This window comes from Daktulosphaira vitifoliae, unplaced genomic scaffold, assembly GCF_025091365.1.
Source record: "Daktulosphaira vitifoliae isolate Bord-2020 unplaced genomic scaffold, ASM2509136v1 Scaffold_4, whole genome shotgun sequence".
NCBI lineage: Eukaryota > Metazoa > Arthropoda > Insecta > Hemiptera > Phylloxeridae > Daktulosphaira > Daktulosphaira vitifoliae.
Window position 1 is genome coordinate 16,375,819 of NW_026099575.1, and position 13,603 is coordinate 16,389,421.

General features: G+C 23.7%; 2 protein-coding genes across 7 annotated transcripts in view; one reads left to right on the forward strand and one right to left on the reverse strand.

Moving 5' to 3' along the window:
* Window positions 1-674: 674 nt before the first annotated feature.
* LOC126905271 (SET and MYND domain-containing protein 4-like) lies at window positions 675-8,450 on the reverse strand. 4 transcript variants are annotated; one of them, XM_050684804.1, is made up of 12 exons: window positions 8,141-8,449; window positions 6,756-6,987; window positions 5,982-6,189; window positions 5,740-5,911; window positions 4,349-4,507; window positions 4,045-4,285; window positions 3,716-3,987; window positions 3,113-3,186; window positions 2,755-3,033; window positions 2,173-2,319; window positions 1,295-1,418; window positions 675-1,004 (listed from the first exon to the last, which is right to left on the reverse strand). In XM_050684804.1, exons 1-12 carry the CDS (start codon window positions 8,269-8,271, stop codon window positions 860-862), a joined length of 2,184 nt encoding a protein of 727 aa, XP_050540761.1. In that variant the 5' UTR covers window positions 8,272-8,449; the 3' UTR covers window positions 675-859. The 4 variants fall into 4 exon arrangements, with proteins under 4 accessions (XP_050540761.1, XP_050540762.1, XP_050540760.1 ...); XM_050684805.1 differs by having other exon boundaries at window positions 676-1,004; window positions 1,295-1,439; window positions 8,173-8,448; XM_050684803.1 differs by having other exon boundaries at window positions 676-1,004; window positions 1,295-1,439; window positions 8,141-8,447.
* Window positions 7,548-13,603, forward strand: part of LOC126905273 (ecto-NOX disulfide-thiol exchanger 2) — a 7,784-nt gene continuing 1,728 nt past the window's right edge. The window contains exons 1-10 of one of the 3 annotated variants that reach the window (XM_050684810.1): window positions 7,548-7,566; window positions 8,681-8,767; window positions 8,827-8,989; window positions 9,427-9,622; window positions 9,684-10,035; window positions 10,152-10,376; window positions 10,454-10,666; window positions 11,528-11,634; window positions 12,236-12,358; window positions 13,158-13,295. In XM_050684810.1, the coding sequence (XP_050540767.1) occupies window positions 8,749-8,767; window positions 8,827-8,989; window positions 9,427-9,622; window positions 9,684-10,035; window positions 10,152-10,376; window positions 10,454-10,666; window positions 11,528-11,634; window positions 12,236-12,358; window positions 13,158-13,295 (1,536 nt within the window). In that variant the 5' untranslated portion in view covers window positions 7,548-7,566; window positions 8,681-8,748. Of the gene's footprint in view, window positions 7,567-8,591; window positions 8,768-8,826; window positions 8,990-9,426; window positions 9,623-9,683; window positions 10,036-10,151; window positions 10,377-10,453; window positions 10,667-11,527; window positions 11,635-12,235; window positions 12,359-13,157; window positions 13,296-13,603 lie in introns of those variants that run through there. The other 2 variants (XM_050684809.1, XM_050684811.1) reach the window with 2 other exon arrangements.

Consider the following 13,603-nt stretch of genomic DNA (forward strand, 5'->3'; position numbering starts at 1 on the left):
TCTTAATCAGGATATTAATAAGGAACTAGCAGTTTATGAAGCTTTTGGAATAATCCACCAATTTTTTAAAATTAAACACTATCTAAAGATTTGCATCGAAGCGTTTTTTTTTGATAGTGATTTTAATCACTGTCAGATATCATTATACTTGATCCAACTATGCCACGTCACCACTGTGCCGCGACCCCCCTGTGCTGGGTTTTTTAATTTATATTCCCTTAGAGGAACTACCAAGTGTCGCACTACAATAATATGTAACCATCTTGGTTATGCAACGATATAATAGATTTTTAGGTATGTCAAGTAAATTAACAATACAAGCCGCTGGACACCTAGAGATGATATAATCCAACAGGGAGCTGACGGCGACACACACAAATACTATTTCGGTGGTAGATAATTTAAGTTAAATATAAGACAATAGAGTAATGGTCGCGACGATGGTAAAAAGTCAACTATTAGTATTATGAAACAGTGACCGTGAATTCCAAAAGTGTTTATGTGTGCAGTCTGCCCTCCTGTAGTTAATACGCGTGTCACTGTGTCAACGATATAAGCCTAGTCGTCGTTATAATGTTGTGGGATATGATCACGTATGTGTTCGTATCAGTAAAAATAGAGGTTCTTATTTAAGAAAATTAATGTGAAGATCTTTATCACTGATGAAAAAAAATTATATAACTACATATTATTGTAGAGTTTTTTGAATAAAATATTTAATTTAAAATTTACAATTTAATTTGATGATTTTATCAGTTTATAAGAATTCTATAATATATATTTTCAATTAATCTGTCACATTATATTGTACATTATGGCACATCATTTCAGAATAAAATATTCTTTTTAAGTAGCCTCTTTAAATTAACTTTAATAAGCAACTCTGTTTATATTGAATGTTTACAACAGTAAATTCATCATTTGGTATATCCCAGACAGACAGAAGAGCACAATATATCTTCATAGCTCGTTTTACAAACGCCAAAGCCTTTTCTACTAAAAATCTAAAAAAATGATAGAACAATTTTTTTAATAGATACATTTAATTGGAATGTCATGCATTAAACTGAAAGTCTTATGTTATGATCTTACACCTATATAACAATATAAAATTCAACGTATGAATGTATACATTTTTTTGCTAACTTAATTATCGTGCTAATATTTAAACAATAAAAATTAGTAAAAAAAAGTATTTATGAAACATCATAAGTCATAATCATTAGTGATGACTAATGATAATCAAATTTATAAAAAAATTTAATAAAAGTTATGTTAAATATTTTATATTTACTTGTTTTCTTTAAAATTCAGATAACTTAACATGATATCAGTAATTTTATCTAATTCATAAGCTACTTCAATGCTATTTTCTCCATAACGTTGTTCTATTGTCTTGAGAGTTTTATCTAAAAAAACTAAACATTCCTTAAAATTACCTGCAAATTAATCAATTAATACAATTATGAATTGCAATTGGTATTTCAAAATTCTTTTTTTATTCATTTTAGATACACAAAAGTGCAAGAAGGTGATAACAAAAAAAAATTTTTTTACTATAAATTTTACAATGAAATTAGTTTTTTTTTTTTAACATCATTGTGCACATTCACATAATTTTATAATAATACTGTTGATCACTATCAGATTTAAATTTCTACTGGTCCCCACTTTGCCAAATTAAAATTGATTTGGGTATTTTTAATTAAAACTTGAAAATAGAAGCCACTCTATAAAGGACAAATGTATTCACAAATCTTAATAATATATTTTTTTACATTAGTTATAATTGAATGTAGTATATAATACATAATATACATTCTTAAAAACAAATTGTACTTTTTTAAAATTAATTTCAATGGCCTATCCCTAATCGACAACAATATTTATCTCTAAAATTAAATTATGAGCAAAAAAAAAAAGGTTTAAATTATGGATTTTATAGATTTCTTTTCTATGGCCCCCTATTATGAAATCCTAACTATGCTATTGCTACAAGACAAACTGTAGAGTAAAGAGTTGTTTAAATTCTCAAAAATATTAGGAAAAGTCAATGCTTCCATAATTTTAACATATTAATAATCATTAATTTTGGTATGGTTTTAATTTTAATAATTTTTGAAAATAATACATTAGACAAATGTATAATTTATTATACTAGTTCTTTATTACCTGACATAGCAAAACTTTTTGCTAAAGCATCTTGACATTTAAAAACATTAGGATTTTTAGAATTTAAAACTTGAGTAAACATTTTTAAAGAATTTAATAGCATATCACTTGCTTTTGAAGAATTATTTCTTTCAATTTCTACCAAAGCTGAAAAATTAAAAATTTTTTTTAGTAATTTAAAAGCATTTATTTTTAAATTTTCTAATTCAATCATATAATTTAATGTAATAATAAAAACATTGAATTTAAATGAGTTACAGTCACTCTATGATAAGATTTTATTAAACAACTATTAGTTATTGTTAATTTATTGCTTTAATAAAACTAACTATAAATTTAAATTTATAAATATTATGAAATAAACTAGTTTCCAAGGAAATCATAAGAACTATGAGTGATATATTATTTAATTTGTGAAATGTATAGATTCTTATTTGAAACCTTTATTTGAGGTGAAAGAGTTAATGGATAGATTATGATTTACATATGGATTAAAATATCTAAACTATTAAAATTTAAATCATTGATTATTTTCATTAAAAATATTATTCTATACATACTGTTCATAATCTAAAACATTACCATTCTCATAGACTTCATCAGCTTTAGATAATAAACATTTGTAACGATTAGCTTCAATTTTTTTTAAACAATGATCACAAAAGAGATATTCATCTTGGAAATCAAATATAGTTGCACTAATTAGTTTTTTACATGATAAACATACAAGTCCATAAAATCTGAGATTAAAATTTCTATCTGCAACTGGATCCATACAAGCACAACATTTGCAGTCAAAATAATATTGCATTTTTAAAACTGCTTGTCTTTCAAGCAATAGCATGCGTCGAAAGTTAGGCCCTATAATTTTTAACTATTTTAATAGATTTCTTTGATTATTATTGATTAGATAAATTATTATTTTAAAAATGTAATATACCATAACAATTTGTAATTTCTTCTCCTATTTCAATATTACGAGATGCTTTTATAACCACATAATTCAATATATTACTATAAAAACAAATAAAAACTTAACTAATAATAAGAACTTTAGGGCTTACTATATTTATTGAGTACAATTAATATCCAAAGAAATATTTTTATATAGTTTATTAAAATACAACATTTAAAATTTATAGGGATTTCCTGTTTTTTTTTTTTGGTAGAATCTTTATGCATTAAAAAATTAGTACCTGAAACAATGAAACATTGCACAGTGTGCAACACTTATATTATTAATGCTAATATTAATTATATTGTAGAATTTGTTTCTTTTTCAAATTAAATTACTTTTCTTACATATAGAAAATAAATATTTTAGAAATGATATTAACCATATATTACCATTCACTTATATAAATTATTTTTTAAGATAACTTTTTATCATATCTTTATAGAATTTTTAAGAATTCAATAATTTGCACTAAAATGTTTGATAATATAATTTCTGTTACCAATATGTTTTGGTGTATCAATAATAATGCAAGTCTATATTTATATATTATCGATAAGTTATAATTATGCCAACTTAATAATTTACCTAGAATGTATGTTAGGATCGCAAGAATGATTTAACATGCTTGAAGTTGGAAAAATAGCAGTTCCTATCCGAGGTTGTGTTTCATCAATGAGTTGTGAGGTTGAATTTATATTATTATCCATCATAATATGAGATGAAATAGCATTACCATTACACACTAATCTAGTCATGTGGTGTAATAATTCACTTCCAACAAAATCTAATTTCTTGTCGGAATGTTGGTTAAAAAAATTAGTTTTCTTTTTTAAATACAATAATAAAAGTGTGGCCGTCTAAAAAAATAATTATTATTATTTTATTTTACAAATTACCTAAGAAAATTTTTTTACCAAACAATATTGATACAGTTCCAATGTATTAAATTTGTTTATATGAGTTAGAAGATTAACAATTTTTTCATTCTCCGAGTTAAAAAATAATGTCTTCAATGTTAATCTTAGAGCAAGGTGAGCAATTCCAATACATTTAAATATTGATGTACCTTGTTTACATTCCCAACAATGATATGATTCCCAGGATTTCTTTTGGCACATTTTGCTACAATAAAGAACTGTACTACATTCATTACACCTGTTACATAATAATAATGATACAATTTAATTTCATAACTTTTGAATATTTTTAAATACTCACGGAATTGAATATAATTTTAAAGATGAACAACAATTATAACAAAATAATTCATAATAATCTGGTAACAACACAAATGCAAATGGTTTTTCAAAAATTAGAAGTTCACCATAATTGATTTTAGATGATGCAACAAAATGTCTTCCTTTAGTTTCAGAAATACTACATATTTCATAAATAAATGTAAAATATTAAGTAACTAATTAGAATATAATAATCTATAGGGTGATTCATTGAGGATAGAATGTCATAAGATTTATTTAAAGTACAAATTCATCATTAATTTAGTATTTATGATACAGGTTACAATAATCTATTTCAATTAACCATAAATTATTTTTATGGTAGTTATCAAAAAAAATTTTCCACGCCGGACGTTCAACAATGTATGAGAGTAAACTTGGATGGATATACATGCTATTATTAGTCATCAATTATTAATCATAAGATTTCAGTGTGATGAATAATATTAAGTTGTACCTGTAATAAATGACAACTACTATATGCTAAACAGCAAATATTCAATAGAAAATTGGTCACAAATTTGTAAACCTAACAAACAAGTAATAACAGAAGAATGGCTGTTAAATAAAAAAATTATAAGATAAAATTTTTTGAAATTATTTCCTTTTTATTATAATTAAACTAAAATAGAAGTTATAATTAAAGAAAATTAAATTTCAGTCATTTTTCTCTAAATGGATGAACAACAATTATTTAACTATATATTATTGTAGAATTTTTTGGATCAAACAATATTTTCCTTTATGAAAATTGAAATGTTCAATAATTTCAAATATAATGAGAGTCTTAATGTCAATAAATCACACTGTATAGACAATAATTAATTTATAATTGATTAATAGAATTAATTACAATAATTGATCACCAATATGCAATCAAATATAACAGTTATTAGAAATATTTATTTTTTGTCAATTTTTGGATCAATACAATATAGTTAACTAAATAATTTGGTTATTTTTAATCTAACAAGTTTGCTGTTATCTAAATTGCTATTTTAACTTGAGCTTTGTTATAACTTAACAAGATAATGTTAAAATAATTAAATTGGCTTGTATGCATGAAATATTTCAGAATATTCTCTTTTTATGTTTAATATTGTATCTTAAAAATTTTATTGTGTAAAATAGGGTATACAAGAACTGTGTTATGTAGATAGCACTGTTCAATCGAATAGAATCTCGGTACCTGCACAGCAAAGCATGATACATTCTTGGATAAGTTAAGTAAACCACCAAATAAAACAAAAAATTAAATTTATTGTTTAAAATAAGTAAATTAATTAATTAATTTACTTCAACAAATTAAAATATGACTTAGACCCAAGTTCAACTGTTTAGTCATAAAATCATAGAATGTATATTAAATACCACAGTTTTAATTTTGAAGATTTGAATGGTAAATTTATATTATTTATCTTTAACGCTTTTGTTATTAACTCTTCTTTTGGTGTTGGATGTAAAAAATTTACTGGTTGATCATCAAAAATGTTACCATTTTCTAATTTCTTTGACAATTTATTGTATTTATTTACAAAATTCTCTAAACACAAAAAATAAATTATTTTCTAGCAATATCTATCTATATATTAATAATTAAAATTAATTAATACCATCTAAAGATATTTTAGAAATATTTTTGGAGAAATCTAATAATTCTTGCCAACACATGATAGCATATCTATACTGCTTAGCCTCAGTTAGACATTCAACTTTTCGTTTCATCAATTTTGTTAGCAAGCGATTTTTTTCTAATATTTTAATATTGCATTTCTCTGATTTCAAAATTTCAAAACATATGTCAATATCTAAAATACATCCCTAAAATAATAATATTTTTTATGTAAAATTAATATAGAATTTTACAAGTGTACTAGTGTTAATAAACAGTATATACAAGATAGATCTAACAAACATATCTTTTATAACTTTTGATCTAAATCACACTTTATACTAATTTTTTCAAACAATTTTTACATTATAGGAATAGGTCAAAAGAACATTTTGAAATCTCTTATAGACATATGAAAGAAATCAGTCAAGAATACTAAGAAATACCATAGGAATAATCAGCCCCAAATTGGTTAATCATTTTTATAAAAGTGATCTTTATAAAAAATAATAACTCTTAATTAAACAAAAATAGTGAAATATCCTTTCCCTAAAAAATTATTTTCTGTTTTCACATCTGAATTAAATAAAACTTTTGGTTTCCCGTTACATAAATTGTTCTAAAAAACTAATGCTTAATTGTTATTTGATCAAAAATTACAAAAGATGTCAGCTAGATCTGGACCATTTGTATATAAAGATAGAACAGATAGAAGGTTTCCTAACATTATACTTTTTTAGTTAATATTCATTCTATAGAATAATTGAATTATTACATGATAATTCTTAAGCTTTAAACAAACTGCTGACCGATTTGAAAAGGCTAAAGCTAATTCTAAACTATCAGATAGAGCAAATTTTGCAGCTTGTAAATACAATTTATAACATAGAACCCATTTCTCTTTTTTAAATTCTTCATTTGCCTTTAAACGAAGCTGTATTGATGTATCGTTATTTTTCAAACTGTTATTAAACTCGGGACTATCTAACCAACGTTCCAAACAATTCCTAAAATACATTTTAATTTTTTTACTTGATCATAAGATTTAAAATAATGCACATCATCAAAACTTATTATATAGGATTGAATAGTATAATAAGATACATAATAAATCATTATTCATTATCCAATTAGTTTAAATAGATCTATTAAATAGATCCTATTTAAGTTTTATGATTAAAATATTTAAATACATCTAAATATGATACATATCTAAGTCAAATAATCATAAATAATTTAAGATTTAATATAGTTATTATAGTGCTAAAGGAAATAAATGTATGAGGGTAATCAAGGAAGTAAAGTTTTAAAATGTCTAAAGGCAATATAATTTTTTTTTTTAAGTATGTGTACTAATTAAATAGAGCTAGTGTACACAAACAAAATGGAAGATTTAGTTGATCAATAGTATGCAAAATGACATTACTGTTTCAATTACTTCTTCTACTTGTATATAAGAAATTCATTATATATTTTTTTGCAGAAACTAAAAAGAAATTATGAAGTCAATGATAGATAAGACTTGTGACCAAGAAGATAAAATTATTTTGGAAAACAAGACAATCATGATAAAAATAGCATAAAAGGTAATAAAACAAATTTTATAACTTAAATATGTTAGATGTATACTTTTTGCAATTTAGCTATTCCAAATAGCCAACTACTTAGCAATAAGTTTCCCTAATCTATCATTGAGATCATAATTTATTTTTAGTTTCTGAAAAATAAAGATAGTAAATTTATATATACAAATGAAAGATCTTTTAACTCTATTTTAGTTTGAAGTGACAGTAATTGACACTTTAATAGCATTTTGAATATGATAAATCTACTAAACCTCTCATTTTGTTAATTATAACTTTTCCACTTAACACTTAGAAATGACCCTCATAAAAAAAATATAAATTTTATATATAATTATGTATTATTTATAAATTTTTGTAATTTTAAAAAATTTGTTATTGTTTTATAATAAAAATTAAGAAAAAAGTTAAAATTTAATATTTTAACTTATTATTTCTAATTAGTTATGAAAATTGTATTGAATTTATTTAATATAAATACCCCTTCATTTAAAAAATTTAAATTGAGAATAATGTCAAACATTTTAAAAATTCAGGGTAAATTTTTCGAAGTAAAATCAATATAAGAACCAAATACCTAATAAATTCATTGTTTAAACAAAAACCAACTTTTTTTTCATTCTCCAAAGTATTGAATATTTCAATCAGCCCTTTTTTAATACTATAATCTGTTATTATATCCATCAAGTCATCCCATTTAACAAACATATTAACATTTATCAAATATATTCAAAGAATTCAAGAGTAATTTAAATAATTTAGTAATAAGGTTAATTGATATTTCTCATCTAAATATGAAAAAATAAAATAAATTGAATTTTAGAAGAGTAATTTTAATTATTCAAATTGAAATTAGCTATAACTAATCACATGTTGTAACCACAATAATTTATAAGGGCACGATTATAGATAACACTTATAATCGCGATTAAAAGCATTTATAAATACTATCACAAATTTTATAATCTGTGATAGTATTTCGTCGGAGCTACAGTACCATATGTTTTATAGCAATAAAGATATCAATAATAAAATTATAATCTTTTGTTTTCCACGATGTGTAAAATTAATGAAATTGATTGTTCTATTTACTTTTGTAAATTTTGATGTATTATAGATATTTTAGTTCTACGATAAAAATTCATTAAATATTCCGATGTTAAAATACTGCTTTAGAGTATTTCAATGAAGATGGCGTCATATTGTAAGTTAAACATTTTTTATTTCGATTTGCAGTAAAATAATCCAAAACATCTCTTATAGATGATGCATTTTTACGTAGAAAATTTTCCGATTCTACTAGTTCTGGTGAAAATAATCGATCAACTGATGTAAAAAGAGGTCGATGGGATAAACCTGTAGAACTTGGAAGTTCAAATGAACGTTGGGAACGCATTGTTGAACAAGTTAATCGAACTCAAAGAGGGTTTGTGTATTTTTATATATATTTGAAAAAAGGAAAATATAAATATGATATAATTATAAAAATGATTTAAGACCTGAAATATGTAAGTTATTACTTGTATTATAAACTATGAGAAACCTTTATTCTTTAGATGGATGGAATCAAACTTTCTAGAAATTAATTTTTCAATAAACTTTACAAAATAGAATCAGCTGAGTTTCTGTGTCAGGGCACATTTGCACAAAACTATTGCTCATTATTAACAAATTTGATTAAATGTATATAAATTATATACATTTACCAACATTTTTGTTTAATATAAATGAAAAAATTATAATATGAATAATTAAAATTTTATAAGACAGTAGGATTATAAAATCACAACCTCATATTAGGCTTTAAAATTTCTTTTTAATTCAAAATCATGTGTGTTTATTATCTAATGTTTATATCTATAGAGAAATACCATTTGGAGATTTACAAGGAGATAAATCATCAATTATAGAAATGTCTACTGATCCAAGTTTACCTTCTAATAAGCCTCCAGTAACAGTTAGAGCATCACCTTTATGGAATGAAATAATGCCTCAATTCAATCCTTTCAACATAATGAATCCAATTAATGTTGTAGATTCTTCTATGTTTATGGGACAGGTTAGATATTTTGTTAATTTTTTATTGAAATTCAAAGGTATCTTAATTAATTAAATTTCAGTATGGTGTTATGAGTAATATAATGGCAACGCCATCTTCAATGATTGTAAATCATACAACTCAAAGGCCTCCAGATTCTAATGTTATTCAGCATGATAAACGTGTTATCCAACTTGAAAATTGTACTTTGTATCCACCACCTCTTAATGCACCACCACCAACTTCAAGAGAAAGACCTCCTGGTTGCCGTACAATTTTTGTAGGTGGTTTACCAGAAAGTATTACTGAAGATGTAATGAAATCAATTTTCGCTAATTATGGTGAAATATTAACAATTCGTTTAAGTAACAGAAAGTTTTGTCACATACGTTTTGAAAATGAGTGTTCAGTAGATTTAGCATTAGAATTATCAGGTACTTAATAAAAAAAATCACGTAATATTATGCATACAACTAAAGAATTAATATTTTTTTCTGTGATTAAATATTTTAGCTATCTAATACTTTATAGCCTTTAAAATTTATTTTAGGGTATCGCCTAGTCATGAAAGGCCAAGAGCTTGTATCTGCATCAAGATTACATGTAGATTATGCTCAGGCTCGGGATGATCAATATGAATGGGAAATGAAAAGAAGACATTTAATGCGTGAAGAAAGACGCCAACAACAAACACGGTCAAATCCTCCACCATCACCTCCATTAATACCACATTTTACTGAAGCTAAGGCTCTAAGCATAAGTGAAGAGATTAAAAGTAAAAATAATTTAATAATGATTAAATAAATGATTATTCATTTATGAATTAACTATAGTTTTTTTTTTAATTTCTAGCCGATGTGTCATTTTTAAATGCTGTTCAAGTAGTTATCACTTGGTTAGAGAGAGGTGACTGTAACAAACGGAATGTCAATATTTTTTACTCAATTATTCAGTCAACTAATTCTCATGTTCGCCGTCTATTATCTGAAAAAAATCAATTTGAAGAAGAACTTCAAAACTTGAAAGATCTCACTAAACGTCGAATGCAAACTATTTTATTACAATGTAAGATTTATTTTTTATGTATTTACTAAATTATATAATATTTGTTGGTTCAAATACTTAATTTGAAATTATCAGTATAATTATAAATTATGGATGATGGTACTTGATAAGGAGAATAAATTTATAACATAGCCTTTAACATTCTAATTAAAAATGTCAATTTAAAGCTATTTAGTTGCATGAGAGGTAAAAATTAGATTCAGGTATTTGGTCTTATGGTTCAGCTTAAAGATAAAATAAAATTTCAAAGTTATTATTTTTGTTTTTTTTTGGATTTAACAAAGGTTAGTATTGCTTTAAATGGAAAAGAGTGAATTACAAATTCTCTAAATTACATTTTTTTTTCTTCAATTTAATCTCTATAATAAACTTTAACATAATCAGGCAAAGTTACAATCTATACAAGTACACCATGATCCTATTATGGGTTGAGGTAAATGTATTGAAATTACAATAATTATTAATATTGTATATTTAAATATTGCCATTTTTACTAAATATATAAATTTACTATAAATGCTATTTAACTATAATTAAAGGTAAGTTATCGCACAGTTTATGATATTGCTAGTATTATAAAAGTGTTGTAAATCAGTAATGTATAATAACATATACTGATTATTTAATTAGGACAATTTTTGACCATATAAATTAATTAACTAGAAATAGTAAAAAAAACTCCTTGTTTTATAATTTTCATTTAAAATATCACATATTTTTTTAAATATTAAATAAGGGATTTTTTTCACTTGAGTAAAGAGTATGATTATTAATTTTTCAAGAAAAGTCCTGTTTGAGGGGATTTTTTTTCTGTCTTTTTCTTAAAATGTTAACCGCCTGTATTATTGTCCTTGTATAAAGTCACCCAGATCGAGAAAGTGTTTACTTCTGCATCACACAAGAAAGTTTGGGATCATTTCACAAAGGCGCAGAGAAAGAACATTGAAACCTGGAAGAAACAGGCAATGGTAGGTTATTGCTAACTGAAAAAAAGTCATCGCTTAGCTTAATAGTTGCTATTTCCTTAATACCATTTAAAGTTTTACTAATTTTTAAAAATAATTAGATAATAAAGTTGTATATTTGATGTGTTATGAAAATATATATATTTGCTGTAGAAAAAATTTGAAAGTATTGCTGCTTTATTTACACCACTTAAAATATTTACACATTCTTGTTAGTTAAAATTTTTTTATTATGTTTATTTATAATTCGTTTTTTTATATGTTATAGTAATAAAACAATAATGTAATACTTAATATATATTTTACATAAATTTTAAATTATTGCATGTCAAATTCTCCAAAATACATTTAACAGGTATATATTTTGACGATTAATATAGGTAGGTGAAGTACTATTTTATTTTCTAACATTAAGTTTTTTTTTTTTTTATTTATTTGATATATTTTATAAATTGCGCGTAAAATGTAATTTATCAGTCTCTTTAGACAAATAAAACTATACACATATGTCACTTATTATGTCGTGTATAAATAACTTATCAATTTTAAAAAACATAATTTTTAACATAAAAAATTCATAGGTAATTTTTATTTTAATATTTAGGCACTATCTAAATTGGGTATTGACGATGAAGATGAAATGATTGGGGGAGATGAGATGGATCTTTCAGATGATGAAAGTAATACTAAGAAGTCAAAAAGTAAATCTGATCCCATTCAATTGCAGGTAATTAATTCTTAATAATAATATTATATTTCAAAGTGATCTTAAGTTAATACACTAAATTTAAATTAACGCATTAGTAAAATATTTTTTACTGAAATTGCACAAGTATGAGATTTACACTGATTATTTGAAAAGTATGTAATACGAAAAAAAAAAAAGATAAATTATCTTAAATTATTTCAATTTGTACCATAGCTGGCAATTCAAAATGCACCTTTTGATAGTATAATTTACAAATTAGTTATTACTACGATAAATATAATAGATTTTGATAAAGAATTGGGAGTTACAAAAGAAATAGATTTAATGGGTATGTCGAAAACATAATTTCAAAATTAGTCTGAACACAATAGTGGAATATAGAAAGGTGGGTAGCTAATAATTCACTAGCATAGTGAAACAAAAAGTAATTAGTTTGCACATTTTATATTATAGGGGCATTTCAATTGGGTTAGCTAGAATTTTTAATAATTTTATTATTGTAGTAAAATCTAACAAGGTGTAAGAGCAATAATTTCAGAAATTTATTAGGTAACTTTAAAAATAAAAATAGAGATAGAAGGGAAAAATTGAGCATTTATAAAATATTATGTGAAAAATGTAATAAATTTTACAAACAAAAAGAAACATAGGGGTCAAGTTTAATAACAAAAATAATCAAAAAATTTATAAATCTCCTGTGGCTGAACATTTATTGACACATGATCAATAAACTAATAAAATTGTTTAACTCATTTACTAGTATATTATACTAGTCAATAAATTAAAAAGTTAAATTTAACATGTTTTTGATGTCAAGGATGAAAATGATCATTTAAAATGTGAGCTGGAAGCTTACAAAAATGAAATTAGCATGATGAAATCTAGTCTACAGACTTCTGATCAAAAAGATGTACAAATCAATTATCTTCAACAACAATTATTATCAACTAGACAAGTAAATCAATAATTTTTATTATTTAATTGATAAATTTTATAATAAATAACTTGAAACTAAATGTTCAAGAATAGAATAATACCAATAATCTTGTATAAAATTGAAATTTACAATAAAATTTAACTTAAATTTTTATAAAATAAATCAATCTTTAATAAGATAATAACACTAATTTAAATTTTTCAACATGGACTTAAAGTATAGCTTGTATCAATATATCACATTGACTTTTTTAGCTTCGATGCGAAGCTGAGAAGGTATTGGTTTTACTAAGATGTGTTTATTTTTTTTTTTTTTTTTTTTTTTTT